The following is a 24,258-nucleotide window of genomic DNA, read 5'->3' on the forward strand; positions in this document are numbered from 1 at the left end:
AGAAATCCTGCGGACAGATTAGTAAGCCTCATGAGTCAGAACTGAACTCCCAGACCCCGCAGCTCGGCGGACATGTCAGGCTCCCGCGGGCATCTCAGCCTCCCCTTGGGCAGGCGCCAGCAGGGGCCAGGCCCCCCTCCGCATTACCCCCAAGCAGATGGAGGGGTGGGGTGGGGGTCAGGGGGGAGGTGGGACTGCTTGGTGGGCATCTCCATCCCAGTTGGCATCCCCACAGCCCCTGCCCCGGCCTCTTGGCTCCGCTGGGCCCTCCGGCCCGCCCTCCCTCGTCCTACCGGTGGCCTCCAGGCTCTCCCGGCCTTCCCGGAGCTCGGCCCCCCACCAGCCTGCCTGCTCGGCCCGACGGCCCCTCCCCGGACGCCCCCAGTGTGCTCTGGGTCAGCACGTCTAGGGGCAGCCCCCAGCACCTCCTGTTCCCCTTGGAGCTCTAGGGTCCCCGTGTGCTCAGGCTCCAGCAGGGAGCCAAGAAGGATGCAGACTCTGGGCAGGCCTGGTCCAGCTCAGAGGACTCCCCTCCCCACCGGGCCGCTCAGGGTGGGCGTGGTCCCCGCCACGTGCCGGAGGAGGCACTGGGAACACATTCCAGCACAGACGGTGGGCACGGCCGGAGGGGCGGGACCCCACACGCACTCTCTCTTAGGGGGGCGACCCCAGGCCTGCTCTGCAATTCAGCCATGCTGCCCTGCCCTTTATGAACCGGGCCCCGGGGCCCCCTCCTCAGCCAGCCACGGGCCCCGGGCACGTGGTCAGGGTGTGAACGCCCGCCCGTGGGACCCACCGTGGGCGGGGGCCTGAGCTTCGGCAGACCCAGCCGCGCCCGGACCCCAACCCCGCTGGGGCCTGAGGGGAGCCCTCTCTGCCACCTGTGGGAGGGCTCGGCGCCACAGCCGCCCTGCCTGCTGGCGAGGTGGGTCACGATCGCTCTCCAGCTGCAGGCCCGTCTGGAGACCACCGAGGCTCGGCTGCGGAGGTCGGAGCTGGAGCATAGCGCGGACCTGGAGGAGGCCCTGGGCCGTTTGGAGGCCGCTGAGCAGAGGTGAGCTGGGTGGATGCGGCAGCCGGGGCCACAGGGAACTCGGCCATCGCCCCCAGAGGCGGCAGACCCCGCTGTGCCTCGGGGCTGTTGGCCAGTCTCTTCCCGGAGTGACTCCAGGTCAAATTTGCCCGTGGGAGTTGGCCGCAGGCTTGGGGTGGACGGGGCAGGGTGGGCAGAGGACCAGCCTGCCGTGGGCCTCGGGCGTGGGGTGCAGGCCCCCCAGGCCTGAGGGTCCCCCGGCCCTGCTCCCCCACGTCTGCCTCCTCTCGGCCCCACCGCCTGCCGAGGCTGCCGCTCTGGCCAGTACTGCCGGCGGGTCCCCTGAGCTGACCGTGGCCCGTGGTTGGCACAGCCAGTCCGGGGTCCCTGGGGGTGCTGCCCTCAACCCCACCCTTCTTCACACTCCGGCCCTGACTCCCAGGCCCCTTAGGTGCCGAGCCACTCTGACGTCACGGTCAGGGGCTCATCCGTTCACTGTTGGCAAGCATGGGTCATGGCCCGGCACCCCCAGGGGTAACCTCAGCCCTCCAGAGGTGGCCCCCGAACCCCCAGGCTCCAGGACACCGTCCCTGGAAAGGGAGAACATGTCTCCACACTGCAGGGACGGCAGCCAGTGGGGCTGAGCCCCTGAGCACGGCTGCGTCTCCAGACCTGGGGGAGGTTAGGACACGTGTGGACTACTTCCCGTTACTCGCTTTGTCCTCGGGGACTCTGGAAAAAGAAGGAGAGTGCTGGGAAGCATTTGGAAAACCAGTTTTCCAAAAACAGCGGGGGGGGGGGGGGTGAGGGCGGAGGTGGGAGGTAATACCCCAGGAGGAGGGTGATGCCTGAGTTGCAAAGAGGAACAGAGAAGGTCTTTTCTGTGGCCCCGAAGCCTGGCTGGGAGGGCTGGCTCTTGGATACCGGCTCCACCCAGCTCGGCTGCTTTCGGTGGAGAAAGGCCTCCACGGTAACAGGGGGGCTGCCGCCTTCAGGGGATGGGGGGGGGCGTGCCTGACTCCCTCTCTGCATTGCCCTGCCCCTTCCCCCCAGGCCCGTCCCTCAGCTCCCAGCGCTGCCCCTCTGAGCAGTCTGTCTGAGGGCTCCCCTCGGCACGAGGGACGGAGACGGCCGAGGTGGTACGGTTGTGGACGTGGCCAGGAGAGCCCGTGTCGCGGGGGAGGGAGAGCAGGCATCCCAGAGAAGGAGGAGGGGGCCAGGGTGGCACTCAGAAATTGGCCCCAGTTGGGGGAGCCATCGGGGACTCATTGCGGGTGGCCAGTGCTGCTTAGGAGCGGTTGCGGCCTTCGGGCCTGAGCCGGGTCGGCTGGGTCTCAGGGAGCCTTTCTAGAAGCCCCGGGCCGTGGCCGAGCTGCTGTGGTGTCTGCCCGTCCAGGAGCACGGGGCTCTCCCAGGTGAACACCCTTCTGCGGGAGCAGCTGGGGCACATGAAGAAGGCCAACGACAGGCTGGCCGAGGAGCTGGCCAGGACGACGGACGGCGTACTCCATCTTCGGGGCCAGCTGGAGCTGACGGAGGCACGGCGCCGGGCAGAGACACAGGTGCTTTGCCCGCTCCTGCCCGTCGGCAGGGGACACCTGATCCGGCGCTTTGGCTGGCGGTAGGGGGTAGGCAGTGGGGACCAGGACAGGGTGAATTGGCTCCCACTGTGGTTGCCCTCACCACCCCCCCAGGGGGCAAGGCCGCTGACCTCCTGCCGCACCATGTTCGGCCTTCGGCTGGGCCCCTGCAGTCTACTTTGTGGGGGGACGCTAGGGTAAGGAGACCCTTCCTTGAGAAAAGGCGAGCAGGACCCCAAGAACAGACTTGGAAAGTAGAACAAGGTCACAGGGCCACGTCCTGCCCCATTTTTGAGAGAGGTGGTCTCCGTGGGCCCGACTCCTTGCCGTGTCCTGACTGCAAGGGCGGGGGCCACACCATTGCTCCCAGCCCGTGGCCAGGGCCAGCAGGGCCCCCTGCTGTGACCTTGCCCCCTGTCAGTTTTCTGAATCCCTAAGTCCTTCCGGGGGCTCAGGGCACAGTGCTCCGGGCACAGCCTCAGCCGGTGGTCACCAATGGCAAGACCCCTGGCGGGAGCCGGGGCAGATGCCTGACACAGATGATGCCCCCACCCCAGGTCTCCCCACAGTAGGCTGGTGAGCACTGAGTGAAAAGAGGCCTTCATGCGCTGATGTGTCACCGGACCCGGGCCCTGGAAAGGGGCATGGCCGGGGGCAAGGCAGGCTCTGTAGCTGCAGCCATCCCTGAAGGGGCGCAGGTGTCCCCACGGCCTTCCGCCTGTCCTCTGCAGGCACCACTGGCAGGATTCCTCCCAGACGCTGCCTGGAAAACGGCCTCCTCCAGGGAAAGGAGGCCGAGATGGCCCCTGCGGGCCTGGGCCTCGGGCCGACCCTACACAGACATCCCTCCGCAAGCCCCCCCCCCCCCCCGGTCCTTGCACCTCCCACCAGGGAGCAGGTGGGGGGCCCTGTGCCCAGCCCTCTGTGGCTGCTGTTGCCATCAGAGGCTGGGGGTGCCCCCTGCTGCCCAGAAGGGGAGGGCGCCAGGCAGGCCGCCCCAGGCGTAACCAAGGGTGTGTGTCACTCAGAGGGCCACGTCCATCATCACATCACAGGGGAGGAGCTGATGGCAGGACCCCCCCCCCCCGCCCCCCGTGAGGCAGGGGGCGTGTTCGAGGCAGCCCCTCCTCCTCTCACTGCGGGCTTGTGACCGCTGAGTGGAAACAAGGCCCCTGGATGCCGGGTCTCAAGTTGGGTTTGTCGAGGGTCTTTATCTACCCCTCCTTGAAAGGACGTCCCGCTGGTCAGCGCGTGTTTTCTCCCAGTGCTTTAAAGACCCTCGTCTCTGTCTCCTCCCCCGTCGCCGCCCAGCGCTCAGCTCCAGGCGCCTGTGACTCCGTTGGACTCCTCGCACAGGCGATCTGTCCTCTCCCCTGGCTGCTGGAAGATCCCGCTTTGACTTTGCTGTTCTGCAGTTTTTACTAGCGTGTGTCCATGTGCGGCTTTCTTTTTGTTTATCCTGCCTCGGATTCACCAGGGTTCTGTGTCTTCTGTTATTTTTGGAACGTAGCGCTTCCCCCTCTGGGCCCTGCCTGTGCTCACGCTCTCTCCTCCCCGACTTGGTGGCTCCGCCCACAGCCATCTGAACCTTCGTGTCTGCTTTCTTTGTGTCACCCTGGCTTATCCTCTAGATAATTTCTTCAGCTATACCTACTTGGTCGGTAATTTTGTCTTCGGCGTCCAGTTTCTGTCAAACCTGCCTGCTTTGCTTAAATCCCAAATACCGTGTTTCTCGTCTTTAAGGATTCTGGGTGATTCTCCTCCAAATGTCTTACACTTAACTCATGGTCAAGCTCCTGGTTTACTTGCGGATGCAAATTAAATAGTTATGTTCCAAGCTGTGCCTGATGTTCTGACGTCCAAGTTCTTTAAGGTTAGTGCCGTTTCCTTGTGTCTTTAGTGATTTAAAAAAAAATTTTCTTAAACCAAAAGCTGCTCATTTTTCTCGCAACTTTGTGAAAGTTCTTCGAAACCTAGAGTGGATGTGGCATCTTCCAGAAAGGATTTCTGTTCACTTCTGACAAGTACCCGGGGCTCTAATAGGCTTTGGACCTGTTAGAATTGAAGCCAATTTTCAACCTGAGTTTTTTTTAAACCGCCCAGGTTATGTGAATTCAGGTGGCATAAAGGTTGATGTGTGGTTCCAAATCCAGGGGGGAGATTTTTCTCCTTCCTGTCTTACCATTCAGGCTGGTCACAGAACACCACAGACCGGGGGTTGGAGAGGGGTGCTACGTTACGCTAACGTCTATCTCTCACGGTTCTGGAAGCAGGAAGGCCACGATCAAGGTGGGAGACTGTTCAGTGTGTGATGCTCCCCGGGTCGGAGATAGCACCTTCTCCCCGTAACCACACACGGTGGAGGGCGCGAGGGAGCGCTCTGGGGCCCTTTTATAAGGGCACTAACTCCATCATGAGGGTGGAGCCTGAAAGCCCCCCCTCCAAATACAGTCCCACCAGGGATTAGGTTTCAACATAGGATTTCAGGGGACGCAAACATCCTGTGTCCCCTGGGCCTTCTCACAGTGCCCTGTGGGCAGGGCCGTGAGCACGTGTGAGGGCAGACGTGTGCACCTGTGTGTCCTGTTCGGTCAGCTCCGGCACACCCTCCAGAGAGATCTCACTCGCGAGTGTGGGCAGACTCCACCTCTGGATGGGCCCCACGCTTTCCTCTGCATCCCGAGCCCCTGTGGTCAAGGAGGCACGTTCAAGTTGCTCAGTTTGGCAAGAGGCTGGCTGCCGGTGTTCCTCTCAAGTTCCTGACCTCGCCGGTTTCTGGCCTCAGTGCTCCCTAGCGTGTGGGTCGGGGGTCCCTGCCCGAGTGCTCCCTACCACGTGGGCCAGCCCAGCCTGCACTCAGGGAGCTGTGAAGCCTGGAATCTGATGTAGCTAATCGCTGTTATTGGACAGGCCCGTCCAGGCATCCGGTACTGAAAGGCATGTCTGATCCCCGCTCTTTGCTGATCACAATGGGGTTTGGGAGGTGCAGTGCGAGTGCACAGAGGACCCCGGCCCCGGGCACGAAGGGGCTTTCCCTACAGAAGGCCTACAGGGCTTGGGAGGGGGGGACCGCAGATGTGGGGTCAGGACAGGGGTTGCAGCAGAGGCTCTGTGAAGGTTGGAGAGTGTGTGGGTCTTGAGAGCTGGGAAAGGTGAGGTCACTCTGTGTCAGGAAGCAGCCAGGCTGCGCTGTGACAGGCAGGGGACAGAAGAGTGTGGGAAAGCACTGGGCATGCGGTGAGCCCTCTGGGGGTCCCGGAAGTCAGCACTCAGGACGCAGCCCAGGGACCAGGGACAGGGAAGGTGGCATGGAGACTCAGGACGCCGGGGCTTCAGCTCAGTTCTCTGAAAGGCTGGTGCCACTGGCCACACATGGCTCTGTCCCGTTCCCGCCTCCACTCTCCCCTCTTCCCCCGCCGCCCCACAGTCCTGCTGTAGCCTCCTGCTCCGCCATTACTCCCCATTCACTCTGCCCCGTCTTAGCGGGCGGCTTCCCCACTGCCTCGCCATGCGCTCTGAGTGGTAGAGGCTTCTGTGTCCCTGGACGTGTTGGGGCCCCCCTAGAGTGACAGCTGCTGTCCTGGTGCTGGAGGAAGGGGGGAAACCTGGCCTCCCCACCCCCCCTCGTGCTGGGAGTGGGGTGGCTGCCGAGGGTCGCCAAGTACCTCCCGCCCCGGCGGGGAGACCAGGCTGGGTGAGTCCCAGGTCGGGGCAGGAGCTGGATGCGGCCCCCTCCCCAGGTCCGCGAGGTGGGGGAGTGAGCACTGCCCCCTGGAGCAGGGGATCTGCACCTTTTGGGAAGACGAGCCCCTGGGAAAAGGGGCTGCAGAGCCACAGGCGATATGGGTGTGCTCCCCACAGAGGACCCGGGAGAGGCGGTGCGGAGAGGCCGGTGGGGTTGCAGGCTGCACTCGCCTCGCACGCCTGAGCAGACTCAGGCCTCTTGCTCGCAGATCCGGCGCACACGCTCGGGGGGGTCCCAGGACTTCCTCCTCCTGTGGAGACAGGTCACCGCACTCCGCACACAGCTGGCCGAGCTGCGCACAACCGCAGAGAGGTAACGCCACAGGGTCCACCGGGCGGTGGGGTGATGGGGCGTCCGGACTTGTCTGGACCTCGCACTGGCCCCACAGGTGCGGTGAACAGGCAGGAGGGGCGGGTGGCGGGAGGAGAAGCAAGAATGGACAGACCAAGATGGACAAGGGTGCAGGGGAGAGAGGACAGCGGGGCAGGCCAGCTGGGGGGCCGCCGCAGAGGGGGAGCTTCAGGGGCCCTGGGATCCCTCCGGCACCTCACACAGGTCTGACCTGGGAGCCTCGAGGTACAAGACAGCACCCCCATTCGCACAGGGGGAGGCTGAGGGTCAGAGGGCCGGCGTCCTGATGGAGGCAGACAGCCCGCCCGGTCTGGCCTGGCCCGGCCCCTGCTCGCCCTCCCTGGCTGTGACGAGGGGACAGTGCACACCTGGTGGTGGGGGCTTCTCCCGAGGATGGCCGGGGAGGGGGCTGCCGTGGGAGAGGGCGGGCCGATGTGACGGGATCCTGCCCTCCCCCCCGGACGGTCCCGAGGCTCAGCAGGGGGTGCTGCTCTGGCCTCCCAGGGCTCTCACCGACATGCGCGTGGAGATGGCCAGGACAGCCGGGCGCCTGCAAACGGCCTGCCTGGCCCTGGGCTCCAGGCTGCGGCTGGCGGCCAGCAGTGCGGCGGGCGCCCTGGAGCGGCGGCTGCGGGACCAGGTGCGGGAGACGCTGCAGCTGCAGGGCCGCTGGGACGCAGAGAAGGTGGCGCTCCAGGCCAGGTGGGTGCTGGGGGCCCGAGGGTGGACGGAGGCGGGGGAAGGGCCGCCCCGCCCCGTCCTGTCTCCCGGGCGGCTGCCGGTTCTGAGACTCAGGCCCGTGGCCGGTGCATAGCTTTGCCTCCTGATCTGCACCCAGCATCCTGCTTCTCCCACCCTGCTGGCAGCCCAGGGACGGTCCCCAGGTCACTGGGCTCACGCGACCCTAACCCACCCCCCCCCCCCCCCCCGAGGCCAAGGTACAGCTCCCGACATCCGAGGGCTTCCGTGAACACTGCAGCGGGCATGTCTCTGCTGTTCCCAGAAGGGAAACTTTCAGGCCTAAGAGCACCTTCCTGCAAAGGGGGGACGCCTGTCTGAGCTAGACCATTTAAGAAACTGAGGCAGGTGGAGGTGGAGTCTGTGAGTGAGCACAGAAGGTTCCGGACACAGAACCCACGTCTGCAGCTCAGAAATCTCTTGAGAGCAGCTTCAGCAGGAAATGGGGGGACAGCTCCCTGGGGAGGCCTCACCTACCGGCCCCAGGGCACAGTTCCACAGAACCGAGGGGTCTGGGGCTCCCTTGGCCACAAACACCTGCCAGGCTGAGGGGAAGAAATCTGTCCCGCCCTCAGGGGGTGAGTTGAGTGAAACGAACTCTGACTAGCCCCAAAGGAGCATGGTTGCAGGGCCCGGGGATGCCAGATGGCCCAGCTCAGCCTGCAGGGGCAGCTCTGCCGGGCCTGAGCGGAACACCCCAGGACTACAGGAAGGGAGACCCCGGGGCCACAGGAAGGGAGAGCCAGGGGGCCACAGGAAGGGAGACCCCGGGGCCACAGGAAGTGAGAGCCACGGGCCACAGGAAGGGAGACTCCGGGGCCACAGGAAGGGAGACCCCGGGGCCACAGGAAGTGAGAGCCACGGGCCACAGGAAGGGAGACCCCAGGGCCACAGGAAGGGAGACCCAGGGGCCACAGAGGGGAGACCCAGGTCTTTGAGAAGGTGGCGGCTCCCGGGCAGGAAGGGACAGTAACGTCACCTGCTGTTAGACTTACAGCACTGGACGTGATCCAGGCAGAGGAAGCCGCTGGGCCAAGGGCCCAGAAGTGGCTGCTTGCATCTGTTGTCCCCTATGGACAGGGGCAAGGCCTCAGGAAGCCACTGGCCATGAAGCTGGAGGGCAGAGTCAGGGTCAGGGTGAGGGTCTTGAATGCTGAACTCTCATTCTGCACTTGGCTCCAGAGACAGTGGGGGCCACCGAAGGCTCTAGAGCAGAAGAGAAGCGTCTGGTCAGACAAGGGACTAAGGCCCACTCAGACAGAGGCGGCCACAGCACAGGAGAGATCTGGACACCGCCTGGACATCTTCGGGGCCCACGTATGCTCTGGGCTTTGTTCTCTGCTCTGACAACCCCTCCCCCCAACGCCCGACTTTTCTCCAGACTCTCTGAGCAGACGCTGTTGGTGGAGAAGCTCACAGAACAAAACTCGAAGAAGGAGAGAGCCATCTCTTCCCTCAAAATGGATGTCCAGAAACTGGTGCGTGGGGCTGAGAAGAGGCAGGTGCAGGGCGGGGGTCCACCTGCCGGCCCCGCTGAGGAGTCTGCTCCGGCCGCAGGAGTCCCGGCGCAGCGGAGGCCAGAGGGCAGCGGACACCTCGGAGGACCAAGTTGAAGCCCTGCAGCGTGTCTTAAAGAGCATCACAGAGGTGCTGGCCCATCTTGGTCCTTCCCGCGGTAAAGCAGAGGATGAACCGTAGGATCCCGATGGTCCCGGCTGAGCCCTGACGTCGTGATCTGGAAGGTCCCCATGTGGCCACAGCCCTGAGCTCTCTCCCCTCCGTCCCTTCCTCTCTGAACCCTGAAGGTGGCCCAGGAAGACGCAGGGTGCCCGGAGCGGGCGCGCAGCGGCGGTCCCGAAGCTCAGGAGGCACGGGGCCAAGTGCGGAGGCCCGGGAGCTCTGCGTCCCCCCACCGCGGGGTGTCCCCACCGCGGGCCCGCGCCCTGGACGCCCTGCACCCCGCACTGCAGGCTGTGCACGCGGCTATCGAGAGGTGGCGGCTGCTGGAGCAGGTGGGCGGCCTCGGTCCACACGGGCCCCGGAGGCGAAGCAGTGGCCTGGTCTCCACCAGCCGCAGCTTTGAGACCCAGGCCGGAAGTGCCATTACAGGGCCTGCTGGTGGCTCGCCCTGGGGCCACAGGAAGGGGGACCTGGGTGCCCCAGACGGGAGCCAGGGGTCTTTGAGAGGAAGGGTCTCCGCGTGGCCTGCCCCCAAGCCCTACAGTCCCAGGGAGGGGGTCCCCATCTTAAGTGCATCTTTTCTGGGGGAGTCTGTGGTCGAGGCCTCCGCAGGCCAGAGTGACTCACGCCGCGCCCCCTCCTCGGGGCAGGAGCTGCGCCTGCAGCTGGGGTCCTCCCAGGCGGTGGCAGCCAGGCTCCGGGAGCAGCTGTCGGAGGCCCAGCGGGAGCTGCAGGCCTCAAGGAGGCTCCTACAGGAGCGGGCGCAGGAGCAGGTGCGGGAGCCCGAGGACCTCCTGCGCGAGCTGGAGGCGCAGAGCCGCGAGGCACAGCGCTGCAGGGCGTCCAGCGAGCTCTTGCAAAGGTGACCGGAGGGCTGAGCAGGGCGGGCCGGGCAGTGCCAGCCCGGGGGGCCTTCCCCCATAAGGCCTGCCCACAGGCCACAAAGAGGGTCCCATCCCCAGGACAGAAACCGCTCCTGGCAAGGCCACCTCCCTTGGCCTGGCCTTGTCCCCGCAGCCCCGGGCCTGCTCTGAGTCCCTTTTCCCTCGTCTGGGGCCGTCTGGGCCCTGCCGCTGCCCAGGACGCAGCTTCCCAAAGCCCAGGCTGAGCGTGTGCCCTGCCCGTGCTGCTGCATCCCCAAAGTGCAGCCCGGCTCCACTTCCACGTGCTCTCCCACCTCCCGCCCCCCCCCGGCCCCCAGGACTCCTGCCAGGGGTCCCACTCATCCTTCAGAAATGGTCCCTACATCCCTGACCCCTTCCGTCCTCATCGTTGGGGTGGCCTGAGGGCCCCCCTGGTGTGCCCTGTGGATCCGGTGGCCTGTGGTGCGGTTGGCTGCGAGGCTTTCTGGATGCTTCCGGACACATCTTACTGCCCTGGGGTTGGTGGGAGCGGGGAGGCGTGGGACAGGAATCCCTCGGGGCCTCACGGTCCTGAGTGAGGGGTTAGATGGGGCTTCCCAAATCCACACTCTGCGTGAGCTGGGCTGTGGGAGGCCAGCAGGCTCTGGCTGGAGGAGCTGGGGGGCTTCCAAAGGAGCAGGACAGGGAGCAGGTAAGGCTGCTTCCACTCTTCACCCCTGGGGGAGCGGGACACCTCCCCGGGGAGGCCCCTTCTCTGCACGGCCTGACTGCCCTCAGTGCTGAGACGGGAGGTCTGAGGAAAACAGAGCCCCAGCCCTCCTCCAGAAGCGCCCAGGGAAAGACCAGCAGAGGAGCTAGCCTGGTGGGGGCATGGCACCACGGGGGGCTGTGGAGGGCTCCCTGGAGGGTGGACGCCTTCCCAGGGGCAGATGGGAGCAGAGGCGGGAGCGCAAAACCGCGAGAGCAGGGTGAGGTTGATGTGGGCCATCACTCTGAGGAGCAGAGGGCCGTGGGGCCCCGGGGGCGTTTAGCAGCGGCACGGCCTTCTAAACCCATGGCTTGGAGGGGCTGGTCTGGCTGCTGGCGGCCAAGCTGCAGCATCTGGGGACAGGTGGGCAGGCCAGGGTGGGGCCCCCTGTGTAGGGAGGAGGAGGGGCCGGATCCAAGGGGCACTCGGGAAATGGAAGCTTCAGGGGCGAGGGCCCGAGGGGGAGCAGCTAAGATTCAGATTCCCGGATGATGGGTGGCAGCGGAGAGGGCTCAGGGATGGGTCAGCCAGCGAGCCCAGCTTTGCACAGGTGCTAGATCTCAAGGGCCTGGGGCCCCCGTCAGGGCGAGGTGAACAGGACAAGCCGATGTGGAATCTAGGGAGATACCAGGCAGAGGAGGGGACCCTTCCTTCCAGCTGAGTTCTGCAAGGACCAGCTGAGCTTGGACCGTGGTGGCTGAGGGCTGAGCACAGGACGTACCAGGCAGCAAGACCCCTGATTGCTCTCAGGCCCGCACAACCTCCAGGAGGGGACAGGCCCACCAGGGGCCACCCCAGTATGGAAGGCTGGCTGGGGCCGGGGACGCTTGGGTCTCTCTTGCTCCCCACCTCGCTTCCCCAGGCTGCTGCCCTGAGCGGCCCCCGGGGTCAGGTGCCCACCTTGCCCTGTCCGTGCTCCTGGCACCCGGCCAAGCCTTGACTATGCCCAGTGAGGGTCCCTCGGCTCCCCTTCCCTGGACGCATGTCCTGGGGCTGCCCCAACCTCTGCCTCCCCTGCTCCCAGAGAGAAAAGGGCTCTGGAAACGGCGGTGGAGGAGATGAGAGGGAAGGCGGCCTGTGCAGACGCAGAGAAGCAGAGGCTGGAAGCCGAGAACACGGAGCTGCACAGGAGCCTCCTGCTGTGGGCGGAACAGAAGGAAGAGCTGGTGCAGCAGGGCGAGCGGGGCCGCCGGGAGCTGGAGACCAGGTGGGCGGGGCCGCCGGGAGCTGGAGACCAGGTGGGCGGGGCCGCCGGGAGCTGGAGACCAGGTGGGCTGGGGCGGGTGAGGGGGGGCGCATCACGCCCCTCAGCCTCAGTGTCCCCCACCACCAACAGGGCCACCCCTTTCCCAGGCTCATCTACAGGAGAGGGGGTGCCCGATGGGGCGGCAGGGGCAAAGTGTTCTCCAGACTCCTCCAGGCTGGGCCATCACCCCACACCCACACACCTGCCCCGACGTCCTGCCCCAGGCGCACTCCCCACCCCTCGGGGGCAGATCTGCCACCCTGGGCCCAGCAGAGATGGGTGCCATGAGCCGTGCGTGCACACGCACACACACTCCTCACCCTGGGTGTCAGGGTATGGACCAAGAACACCACCGCACCCCCAGCCCTGAAGCAGGACCCACGAACCCCCTGGCCCTGCAGGGGCTCCTGGGCTGCGAGGGAGCTGCAGGTCATCACCCCGCCCATTGTGCCCCCTCCATCTTGCCCTGAAGTGACCTCACACTCTCTGCCCTCTGGTTTCCGGACCTCAGTCAAGGGCGCCTGGAGCAGCTGGAGGAGAAGGTCTCAGGGCTCAAGAAGGAGCTGGTGTCCGCCCAGGAGGCGCTGAACTCGGCCCGGCTGCAGAGGGACGTTCTGGAGAGCGAGAGGGAGGGTCTGCACAGAGCCCTGGCCCGGGTACACTTCCATGCCTGGCCCTCTGCCACCATCTGCTGGGGCCCACCTCCCCCCACTCACTTGTCTCCTCCCGCTCCTGCGGCCTCAGTCCATCCGCAGAGTTCCCAAAGCCACCCGGGGTGGGGGGTGGGGCTCCTGGGCCTCCAGGCAGTGGGCACCGGCCTACCCTCCCTGACCCCTAGCCACACCCGCCTCTCTGTGCCCTCTCCCTTGGTCACCCTGCCACCTCTCCTGGATGCAGCCTGACTACCCAGGGGCCCATCGTGTGTCTCAGAGGCCCCCCCACCCTGCCCCACCGGGAGCTTCGGCTCGCATGCCTCCCTCCACAACGCGGGGCTCGCTCCCTCCCCAGCACCGACAGCTCTGACGTCGTCGGGGTGACAGCCGCCCTCCCCCCCCCCCCCCCCCCGCCCCAGGCCGAGTCCAGCAACACTGACCTGGAGCTGCTGGTGACCCGGCTGAAGTCGGAGGGTGTGGAGCAAAGGGACTCCCTGGCCAAGATGGCCGCCCTGACGGAGGGGCTGGCTCGGGACAAAGGCGCCCTGGGCCACCAGGTCCTGCAGGTGAGGCGAGGGCCCCGGGCTGGCCGTGCGGCTGAGCCCAGGTCCCCCTGGCGACCCCGCGTCTCCACTCCTCCATTCCTGCGCGGAGAGCGGGCGTGGGGGGGAGGCCCAGGGGCGCAGGGGTGCCTGCCAGGCCCGCGGGACTGAGGGTGCGCGTGGCGCGTGGCGCACGGGCCCGGACGCGGACCCCTCCCTGTCCCCACGCGCGGCAGCTGGAGCAGGAGCGGGAGCAGCTGCGGGAGCGGCAGAAGGCTCTGGAGCAGGAGCGGGCGGGTGCCCTGGAGCGGCTGGCGCGGGCGGGGCAGCAGGCCTGCGGGCGCCTGGAGGAGCGGCTGCAGGGGCGGGAGGCCGCCTTCGAGCGCCAGAGGGCCCGGCTGCAGGAGCAGGTGGGCCAGGTGAGGCGTCCGCGGGGCTGCCCCTGCCCGTCTGGGGTGTGGAGGGTCACGGGGCACCTTCAGAAGTCCGGCGGGCTCGGGGCACCAGGGACTTCCGGCTGCAAAGCTAACAGCCTTGGCTAGACTCAAAGCCGGCGTGGAAGAGGGCTCCCCGGAGGTGGTGGCAGCGGTGGCGGAAGTGGTGGGGGGGGGGGGGTTGGTAGAGGGTAGAGACGGGGGAGGGGGGGGAGGGGAGCCGCAGAGGACGCTTACATAGGGCCTGCCCTGGCCCCTGGTTTCCACACGCTTGGGGGTCAAGGGCTTCATGGCTTCCCTCTTTGTGTCGTTTCTCTCCTCCCGGACCACGTCCCCACTTACCGTGGGCTCGTTCACCGACGCGGCATTCTCGGACCTTCTGTGGACGCCAGGCTCTGGCCCAGCACGGGCTCCGGGGAGCGCCACTGAGCGGGGTTGCTTTCTTCTAGTCCCAGCGTGTTGCCCCGCGTGGAGCCCTGTGCTGGCAGCCTTGTGCCCCCGGCGGCATTCAGACCGCATGTCCCCTGCCTCCCCTGGGACTCGGCTCGGCCTCCCTCAGTGTCTCAGGTTCTGTCCCGTCTCTTCCGGTCGGTCGCCGGTTCCCCCTTCTTTCACTGAAGTGTGAGTTACACTCAGGGAGCCCGTGCACGGTTCAGCGAGTTGTGACGGTTGTGTGCATCGTGTAGCAAGCACCCAGGAGACGTGGACGGTCTCCCCTGGCCCTGGGGTCAGCACCGTCCCAGGCAGCCTCTGCTCTGACGTGCCCCCCCCACCCCCCGCAGCCTCCCACGCTGGCTTCACCTGTGGCAGAACCTCAGGTTTTGTGTCCACCTTCTCTCTCAAGGGGATGTCTTTGCAAGTTCTGACATTGTTAGGTGTATCAAGTGGGGGGGGGGGGGCTGACAACACAGTAATATTCCGTTGTACAAATAAGTCACATTCACTCACCCATTTACTTGCTGCTGGACATTTGGGTTGTTTCCAGTTTGGGGCTGTAATGGACAAGACTGCTGTGAACATTGGTGCACAAGTTATGTACATATTTGGGAGTGAAATTGTCCGGTGCTAGGTGTGCGTTGAACTTAATAAGAAACTGCCGAACAACTTTCCAAAGCGATTGTATTACTTTATTCTACTGCCAGCAGCACAGTGTGGGGGGGGGGGACGAGGGGGTTCCAGGTGCTCCTCAGACTTGTCAACGTTTGGCATCATCAGTTTTTGCTTTTTAGCTATTTTGTGTGTGTGAAGCTAGGTACCGTTGTGGTTTTAATTCTCATTTCCTGGATAACAAATGGTGTTGAGCACATTTTCATATGCTTATTGGAAATTTGTATACCTTATTTTGTCAAGTGTCTGTTCGAGTCTTTTGCCCATTTTTTAGTGTGTGTGTGTGTGTGTGTGTGTGTGTGTGTGTGTGTGTGTTTTGGCTCCGGACGTATAGGAAGTCTTCACATATCCTGAACATGAGTACTCTGTCAGATGGATGTACTTAGAAGAGTTTACTCAAGTTCGTGACTTGCCTATGCATTTTCTTAGTGCTGTTTTTGATGGACAGAAAATTTTAACTTTGGCGAAATCCAACTTGCCAAGTTTTAAAAAAATGTATGCCTAGTATTTTCTAGGTGCTGCTGACACATTTCTGTGTAGGACAAGGAGAAGAAAAGACCCTCCGGTGTTTTCACCTGGTTCTTACATGTAGGTCTGTGATCACTTCATGTTGATTTTTCCATACGGCAGTGGCTCTGAAAGTGTGTTCCCTAGACCAGCGGCATCAGCATCACCCGGGAACTAGATAGAAATGCAGATTCGTAAAATTCCCCACTCAGAACCTACTGAATCAGTCAGTTAAGCGTCCGACTTCAGCTCAGGTCACGATCTCGCAGTTTGTGAGTTCCGGCCCCACATCGGGCTCTGTGCTGACCGCTCAGAGCCTGGAGCCTGCTTCAGATTCTGTGTTTCCTTTTCTCTCTGCCTCTTCCCTCCTCAAGCTCTGTCTCTCTCTCTCTCAAAAATAAATAAACATTAAAAGAAAATTTTAAAACCCCAACCGAATCAGAAACTCCAGGATGGGTGGCAGAAATCTGGATTTTCAGAAACCCTCCAGGTGATCCTGATGCATACAAAAGTGTGAGGACCGCAGGTATGTCGTGTGAAGTAGGCATTGAAGTCTGTTATTTTTCAGATGAATATCCAACTGTTCCAGCACCAGTTTTTACAGACTGTCCTTTCTCCCTTGAATTACCTGAGTAATTACCTGACTTGTTGAAAGTAAATCGATCATATATATGTGTGTATGTGCACAGATCAGATTGTCGATCGGTACAAATCAATCTGTTCCTTCTTTCCCCAAAACCACACTGTCTTGGTTACTGTAGCTTTTCAGTAAGTCTTGAAATTAAGTAGTGTGACTCCTCCAGTCTTATTCTTCCTTTTCAAATGGTTTTCACTGCTCTAATTTTTTTTACATATCCATACATTTCAGAATCAGCTTGTGAATTTTTGTCCCCCGCAAAACCCTCCTAGGTCCTTGACTGGGATTGTGTTGACTCCACAGGTCAGTTTTAGAAGACTGGACACCTTCACGACATTGAGGTGTCCATCCACGAAAATGTGGAATATCTCTCTTTCTTTACTTAGTTCTCTCAGCTGTGTTTTGTGCTCAGTGTAGGGGTCTTGCACACATTTGATTACATTAATTCTTGAGCTTCATATTGTGAATTGCCTTGTTGTTTTAATTTTATTTTTCTGGTGTTCATTACTAGTGTATGGGATACAGTCTCATCTAGGAACTTTAAGTCATGCGACCTTGACAAAGTCACTCATGAGTGCCAGGCTTTTACATGCTCATAAACATGGCATTTGTGGATAGCCAAAAAAAGAATAGTTTTACTTTCTTTCTGATCTTGGTGACTTTTATTTCTTTTTCTCTTGATGCACTGACTAAAGAGCCACGGCACAAAGTTGAAAAGAAACGGTGAGAGTGGCCATGTTTTCACCGATCCCAGTCACGGTGAAGGAATCCAGTCTTTCACCATCGTGGATGATGTTCTCTGTAGGCTTTTCACGGATCCCCCTTATTACACTAAGGATGCTCCCTTTCATTTCTAGTGTGAGGACAGGATTGTTTTTTTAATCTTAGATGAGTTTTGAATTTTTTTAACATTTTTTAAAAATACTTATTCATTTTTGAGAAAGAGAGAGACAGACAGAGAATCCAAAGCAGACTCCAGACTCTGAGCTGTCAGCACAGAGCCCAACGTGGGGCTCAAGCCCACGAACCATGAGATCATGGCCCGAGCTGAAGTCGGACGCCCAACTGACTGAGCCACCAAGATGCCCTGAATCTTGAATTCCTTTAACTGCTTTTATTTTATAAAGTGATAATATCATTGTTCTCCTCATTCTGTTAATGTGGTGGATTATAGGGGCTCATGTTTTTAATGTCACAACAACCTTGCATACCTGAGATAAAGCCTACTTGGCCATAAGTTAATAGCCTTTTTATATATTTTTGGATTCAGTTTAATAACATTTTGTGAAGGATTTTTGCATTGATATTCATGAGGACTATTCATCTGTGATTTTCTTTTCTCGTGGTGTTTTTCTCAGTTTTGGAACCAGGGACTCATAAAAGACGTTGGGAAATTTATTTACCTCTTGAACGTGTTTTGACATTGGTGTTGTTTCTTCCCTAAATGTTAGTAGAATTTGCTAGTGAAGTCATTTCAGTCTGACATTTCCCTTGTGAGAAAAGTTTTGATAAGGAATTCAAGTTCTGAAACAAATGTAGCATTCCTCTGCTCTCTGTACCTTCACTACCGTGCGGTTCAAGCTATCTTCTCACTCCCCGTGTGACTTCTCTTTTGGCCTGTGGCTTATTGATGTACATTGCCTAACTCCCAAACACGGGGATTTTCCTGTGTTTGGAAATACCTCCTTGTTACCCATTTCTAATATAATTCCGTTGTGGTCAGAAAACATACTCCATGTTATTTGAATAGATCTAAAGGTACTGAGGCACGTTTTATGGCCCATCGTATCTTGTTGAGCATCCCATGCTCATGTGAGAAGGGTGTGCACCTTGCCACTGGTGGATGGAGAGTCTGTGAATATCAGTTAGGTCAAGTATTCTTTAAAACTTCCATGTCCTCACTGTTTTGGGGTTTGTTTGTTTGTCTTATATGTTTTACTTGGCTGGTTGTTTTTGTCCCCTTGTTTTAATCATTAGTGCTGGAAGGGCATTAAAATCTCCATCTATGATTGTAGGATTGTCTATTTCAGCCTTTAGTCCTGTCCATTTTTGCCTCATGTTTTGAATTCCTATTATTAGGTGTATACACATTAAGTAGTTCATGTCTTCATGATGCGTTAACTTTTCATTGTTATAAAACATTCCCTCTTATCTCTTTTTCTAGATACCTACTTTTTGTGATATTGATTTAGCCATACCAGTTTTGTTGTGCTAAGCGCTTTCATTGTATATGTTTCCGTACGTTTACTTTCAATTTGTCTGTTTCTGTGTATTTAAAGTGTGTTTCTTATAAAAAGCATATTATTGGGTCTTACTTTTATTGTTACTCTGACAGTCTCTACCAATTAGTTGGAGTGATTGTACCATTTACATTTAGCGTAACTATTGATATGTTGGGTTGAAACATCTTTGTATTTGTTTTCTTGGTATTTGTTTTCTATTTGTCTCATTAAAAAAAAAACATTTTACTTTCCTCCCTTCTGGCCTTTTTTGAGTTAGTTACGTATTTATGTAGAATTGCATTTTGTGTTGTCTGTTGATGTTTCTAAGCTATAGTTCTTTTCCTTATTATTTTAGTAATCACTCTAAAATTATGATATACACTGTTCATATTTAAATAATATTTTACTACTTCAAGAACAATTTAAGACCCTCCCGGCAATGTATTACATTTACCCCTCTCATCCTTTGTGCTCTTCACGCTATGTATTTTGTTTCTACCTGTGCTATTATAAACCCTACCATATATTATTAATTTTTTTGCTTTAAACAGTCACACACACACACACACACACACACACACACTCCAGTTATCTGGCAAAATTCTTTATCTGCATAGGTATATTAAGTGTAATCTTTTTCAAGTCTTTTTCTGATAACTCCATCATCTAGATCCCCTAATGGCTCTCTTTCTATTATCTTTCATCTCTTGGCTTTCAGTCATTTGTCTTGCCTGCTGATATCCATAATAGAATATATTGAATAAAACTTTATGTTTTTGTAGGGATAACTTGAGGCTCTGAATGATACCAACTTTTTCCAGAGGGAATTTGTTTTGATCTTGGGAAATCAAAGCAGGGGCAGATCAGTTTTATCCAGTCCTGGATCAAGCTGGTTTGTAACTGGGGTTCAGTCTTTTGTGAGGAGCAATCTATTTCCCGTGCACCCCGGAGTATAACATAGCTCTCCTGTCTCCTAGCTGGAAGTGTGGGGTGTTGACAAGGGCCTCCATGTTTTGGTGAGCCCTAACTGCAGATTTTGTTTCTCAGTTCTGTAAGACTGCCCAAAGTTCTACCTGACTTCTCAGACTCTCACCTGCCATTTCTCATTCACATTCATGGTCCCTCGACCCTGTACTTCTTGGGAGTTATTTAAAAAAAAAAAAAGGGGGGGGCGCCTGGGTGGCGCAGTCGGTTAAGCGCCCGACTTCAGCCAGGTCACGATCTCGCGGTCCGTGAGTTCGAGCCCCGCGTCGGGCTCTGGGCTGATGGCTCGGAGCCTGGAGCCTGTTTCCGATTCTGTGTCTCCCTCTCTCTCTGCCCCTCCCCTGTTCATGCTCTGTCTCTCTCTGTCCCAAAAATAAATAAACGTTGAAAAAAAAAATTTAAAAAAAAAAAAAAAAAGGCAATTAAAAAAACCAATATAGAATCTGAGCCTCCCCTCCTTTCTGATGTTTTCTGTTTTCTCCTCTCAAACCCCGGCTGCTTTGGTAGCTTTGAATGACACGTTAGGTCTCCCTGATCTTATAAGCCCATTGAAACCATAAGCCAAGTTCCCAGACTTTTAGCCAAGGCTTTATGCATGGCTGCTAAGGCTCTGGGCCTTGCACGGCTTGGGATCTGGAGAATACGTCAAGGAAGCTATGTGATGAAGCGCTGGGCTCAGCTGGATACACGTCTCCTTGGCTCTTGGCTACTTGGCATCTCTTATGCCCTCAGTTATATTAGACATACACCGTATAGATTTTCTATCTGTTCCAGGTGGGAGGGTGGGTCTCTAACAACCTCCCTTATCATTACAGGAGCAGGAAGTTCTGGTCTTTATGTTTGAAGAATATTTTTACCGGCCATGGAATACTAGGATGGCCATTATTTCCTTCAGCATTTTGATGAATTCATCCACCATCTTCTGGCTTTCATTGTTGCTGTTTAGAAGTCAAATGTCAGTCTTATTGTTGCTCATTTTAAGGCAATGTGTGTTTTCCCCTGATTGTAAAAGATATATTTCTTCATCTTTGGTATTCAGAAACTTTAGTATACTCTATGTGCTGTTTTCTTTGTACTTATCCTATTGGAGGATTGTGGCTCATTTTAAATCTGTGGCTTGATGTATTTTATTAGATTTGGGAAATTCTTGTGCAGTGTCTGTTCAAATATTCTCTCTCCTTTCCTTCTGTGACTCTAATTGTACATATGTTGGACCTTTTTACTTTGTCCCATAAGTCTGTTACACTCTCTTCTGTGTTCTTCCTCCTTTTTTCTCTTCATGATTCAGTCTGAACACATTCTTTTGTCTATCTTCCAGATTATTAGTTCTCTTTTCCATCTAAGCTGGCATTGAACTCATACATTTATTAATTTTGCTTATTGTATTTTTAAATTATATCATTTATATTTAGTTTCTAGTTCTGTTGTGAAGTTCTGCATCTTGCCATCCATCATCTTGAACACTTAGTCACAGCTATTTTAAACTCTGTGTCTGACAACTCCAATATCTGGGTACCCAAGGGGTCAGGGAGGCATCCGTGTTTATATTATTACTTTTTTTTTCCTGCCATATCATCTTATCTCCTGATATGCCTGGTAATGTTGATTAAATGCTAAATATCTTAGGTAAAAAAAACTGTAGGAATAACTTGAGGATCTTGATGACACTGTTCTTCTTGCTCTGGTCCTGGCAAGAAGTGAAGGTAGATGATCACCATAGTCCCTGGTTGAAGGGATTCAAACCGAGCTTCAGATTTCATGAGAGATGGTCTACTTCCGATTCACCACCACTACCAGGGTGAAGTCCTGCAGCGAATACAACTCAGAGCTGCAGTGTTTGTTCGGGCCCCTCTGCTAGGATGGCCCTGAGCTTGAGTTTTTTGTTCCCCTAAGGCCAGAGTGCTGTCAGAAGCTCTCCTTGGCTTCTCAACTTCTCAGCCAAAACTTTTAAATCAAATTCTGAGCAGAGAAGAGATACCTCGTTCCTCTGTGTCCCTTCCTCTGAGGTCCCAGCTGCCTCGGCAGCTCTCAGAAGCTCTGTGCAGATTCCTGTGTTATGTTCCGTCCAGGTTCCTGTGATGCTCTTGATGGAAGTGTCGGTCTGCAGCAACCAGGTCCCCCGCCACTTTCTATGGCCATCACTGTGTGATGTTTCCTGCCCCCTGGACCCTTGTGGGCTGACCCGGGTTGCCGTTTAGATTGGCAGCTGGCTCCTCCCTGGGAGTGCTCGGTTCAGGGACGCCTCCATCGTGGCTACAGGCACCGGGGCCCCTCTGCTGTGAACACACACGTACTTCTGAGGTCCAATTCGTCTTATGCCCACCCTCCTCCCCACCCTTCCCTCCTTGCCATTCTGCACGAAACCGCTTCTTTTCCCTGAGAGGGCCCCCCTCACCCTCCCACTCCCTGCTGGACTGTCCCTTCCCCCTCCTCTAGGTCACGTGCAAGAAGCAGGCCCTGGAGGAGCAGCTCGCCCAGAGCCTGCAGGACCGGGAGGCCCAGCGGGACACGCTGCAGAGGACCCTGCAGGAGAAGGAGGCTCTGTCTGAGGAGCGGGCCCAGCTGCTGGCCAAGCAGGAGGCCCTGGAGAGGCAGGTCCGGCTCACGGCTGAGGAGGCGGCCGAGCTCAGGTACCTGGGGCCTTACCAGCAGGTTCTGTCCACACGGCCTCGCCCTCGAAGAGCCCGCAGTGCGGCAGGGGACAGGCACTCACTCGGCGACCGTAGGGCAGGGCAATGTTATGTCCACATGGGAGAGAGGCTGTGAATGAAGGGCAGACACAGAGCCTGGCTGAGAGGAGCATCTAGAAGAATTGAATCCAGTAAGAGTCCCGGGATGGCCCTCCTGAGAGAGGTGGCCACACTGGCCAGATAGCAAGTGCCAGAAACCCAGTCCAGACCGGCAGAAGGAAGGCATGGGATGTCCTGCTCAAGGAATCTAAGTTCAGGATACACATGGCTTCAGGCAAGGCTGGATCCAGGTGCTCCCACAGTGCTGTCAGAATCCTGCCTCTCCCTGCTCAGTGCTACTTAACTCAGGAGACTTTGTTCTCAGGCAGAGTCAGGGTGCGAGGTGGCAAATGGTCAGTGGCCACCCCAGGCTCCCTCCTCCAGCAGACACAGTGTCCTCCTCCCCCCAAAAAACCCAAAAGCTGCTGCCATTGGCCATATTGAGCCATTTGATATCCCTGAACCGGTCCTGGGAGTCGTAAGGCTCAGACTGGCAGGCTGGGGTCACACGCCCATCCCTGAAGCCAGGCACAGTGTCAACCCCAGGGAACCATGAAGCTGAGGGCAGGGCCAGAGCGAGCTTCAAAAGTCAGCAGGGGCCACTTCCAGAAGACGTGAAATAGGCACTTGTAGGTGAGAACGGGGGTGCCCTTCAGGCTGTCACCTGGTAAGCTGAGCTGGTCCCATGGCCTCTGCAGCAATCCAAAAGCTGGTTGCTTTCTGTCACCAAACTTGTGGGCTCTCTTGGGAACATCTAAGTATTTTTGTAGAAAAGGTTTCCTCCTGGAACTCCAGAACCTGGGGGTCACCAGAACCCTTGAGTCCCAGGTCCTTGAACATCCTCACAGACAAACCTCTTTTGCAAATGAAAGTTCGCACAGCAACAGGAACAGAAAACCTCACAAAGGCCTGCTCCGGGTCAGCAGGAGCAGAGGGTCCCTGCCTGTCGCCCCCTTCCAGGCCCCACGGGTGCTCAGACAAGCAGGGGTTGGAGGGCCCCTGTCACCTGTCAGTATTTGCTGCCCGGATCACGGGCAGAGGCTGGGCAGAGGCCGTGGCAGCCCAGGGTCCTCCCCGTAGGCTCTGCCCCGATCACTGGGCAGCCCTGTGGCCCCAGACAGTCACCTGCTCATTAATCAGCACTTTACGGTGACCGGTCTGAGCTTCCGGTGACGAGGCTGCTGGGGGCTTGTCCTGAAATCACATATGCTGGCACAGGGTGCCGCCTAGCTCCCACGGTAGGTGTCTGGCTGGCTCCGTGGGCCGGAGGGTCTGGCCACTGCGGTTTTAATGAGCTCCCGGGTAACGTTGATAACCACCAGGTGCGAGAAGTCCTGCGGCAGCTCTTTGCCTCTCCGTGGCGGGCTGATGACAGAGGACCCCGGGTTTCAAGCCCCTCCAGCCCCCACGCCCAGGCCCTGACCAGGCTGCAGCGCTGGGGACGCATGCCCAGTTGAGGGGTTGCTGGCTCGCTCGGCACCCGGAGAGGTGGATGGAGGGTGTCTGCCTGCGCCCTCGCTGGTCATGCCGGCCTCTGCTCCAGGAGGCTGAGGTGCTCTCGGGCTCCCAAGGAAGGAGAGACCGGACACACCCTTAGACTCCCAGGCTCTGGGGCGAAAGAACATTCTGGTGTCTGAGCGGCAGAGACCGCCTCTCCCAGAGGGGACCAGGCTGCTGTCTGGGAGGAGGTGGGTTCGAGGTGTTGGGGAGGCAGCCCCCGCTGCCGTCTGTTCACACAGCAGCGGGGAGCAGGGAACGTGGGGTGCTTACTAGGATGGGGACTGGAAGGGGGCACTGGGGACATCGGAGGAGTGAAGTTTCTGGGCTCTGCAGGCAAGAGCGAGCCCTGGACGGTGTCGACACGCCCAACCCCCCCACCAAGGTGGCAGCGGTGAGCAGGGTCCCCCGGGGCCCACGGCCCGCCCCGACCCATCGATTTGTGTGGGGATGTGTGTCTGCCGTTTGTGTGCTCACGTGAGTATTTTTGTGTGTCTGTGGTGTGTGCACGTGTGCTGTTTGGTTGGCAGATGTTTTCACGGTAAAACACCTCGCGTGGGGCCAAGCACAGTATCGGTTACAACGTGCTCGCTGGCTGGTCGACGACCGGTGGGCTGATTGGTTCTCTTCTGACAACTCCTTCAAGCCACTTCACCCCCCTCCCCGGGAATGAACGCTGCTCTGAGTTGCAGGTATTTTCCGGACATTTGTGTCTGCGTGCACAGAGGCAGCTTTCGTACGCGGTGGACGCTGGGCGTGCCCTTCCGCTCTGACGCGTTGCTTCTCAGAGATCAGAAAAGAGAGTTTCCTCGTCCTCGATAACAACTCACTAGATGCACCGTCATTTCTAGAACATTCTGCCACTTATCAGCATGGAAGCCACGTCCAGTTAGTGCGCGATAGAAGGCTGCAGTGAGCATCCTTGTACGTGTGTAGTTGGTTCATGCGTATTTCTAAAGAAC

The 24,258-nt window shown here is 58.3% G+C and overlaps 1 protein-coding gene across 1 annotated transcript in view; it reads left to right on the forward strand.

Annotated features, from left to right (window-relative positions):
* The window catches only part of CROCC2 (ciliary rootlet coiled-coil, rootletin family member 2), a 69,357-nt gene that overhangs the window by 15,301 nt on the left and 29,798 nt on the right, over positions 1–24,258 (forward strand). The window contains exons 5-16 of the mRNA XM_030323792.1: positions 948–1,054; positions 2,430–2,595; positions 6,567–6,670; positions 7,214–7,411; positions 8,829–8,925; positions 9,253–9,459; positions 9,778–9,989; positions 11,763–11,945; positions 12,496–12,640; positions 13,057–13,203; positions 13,416–13,598; positions 21,507–21,700. Coding sequence (XP_030179652.1) covers positions 948–1,054; positions 2,430–2,595; positions 6,567–6,670; positions 7,214–7,411; positions 8,829–8,925; positions 9,253–9,459; positions 9,778–9,989; positions 11,763–11,945; positions 12,496–12,640; positions 13,057–13,203; positions 13,416–13,598; positions 21,507–21,700 — 1,943 coding nt within the window. The remainder of the gene's footprint in view (positions 1–947; positions 1,055–2,429; positions 2,596–6,566; positions 6,671–7,213; positions 7,412–8,828; positions 8,926–9,252; positions 9,460–9,777; positions 9,990–11,762; positions 11,946–12,495; positions 12,641–13,056; positions 13,204–13,415; positions 13,599–21,506; positions 21,701–24,258) is intronic.

This window comes from Lynx canadensis, chromosome C1, assembly GCF_007474595.2.
Source record: "Lynx canadensis isolate LIC74 chromosome C1, mLynCan4.pri.v2, whole genome shotgun sequence".
NCBI classification, from domain to species: Eukaryota; Metazoa; Chordata; class Mammalia; order Carnivora; family Felidae; genus Lynx; species Lynx canadensis.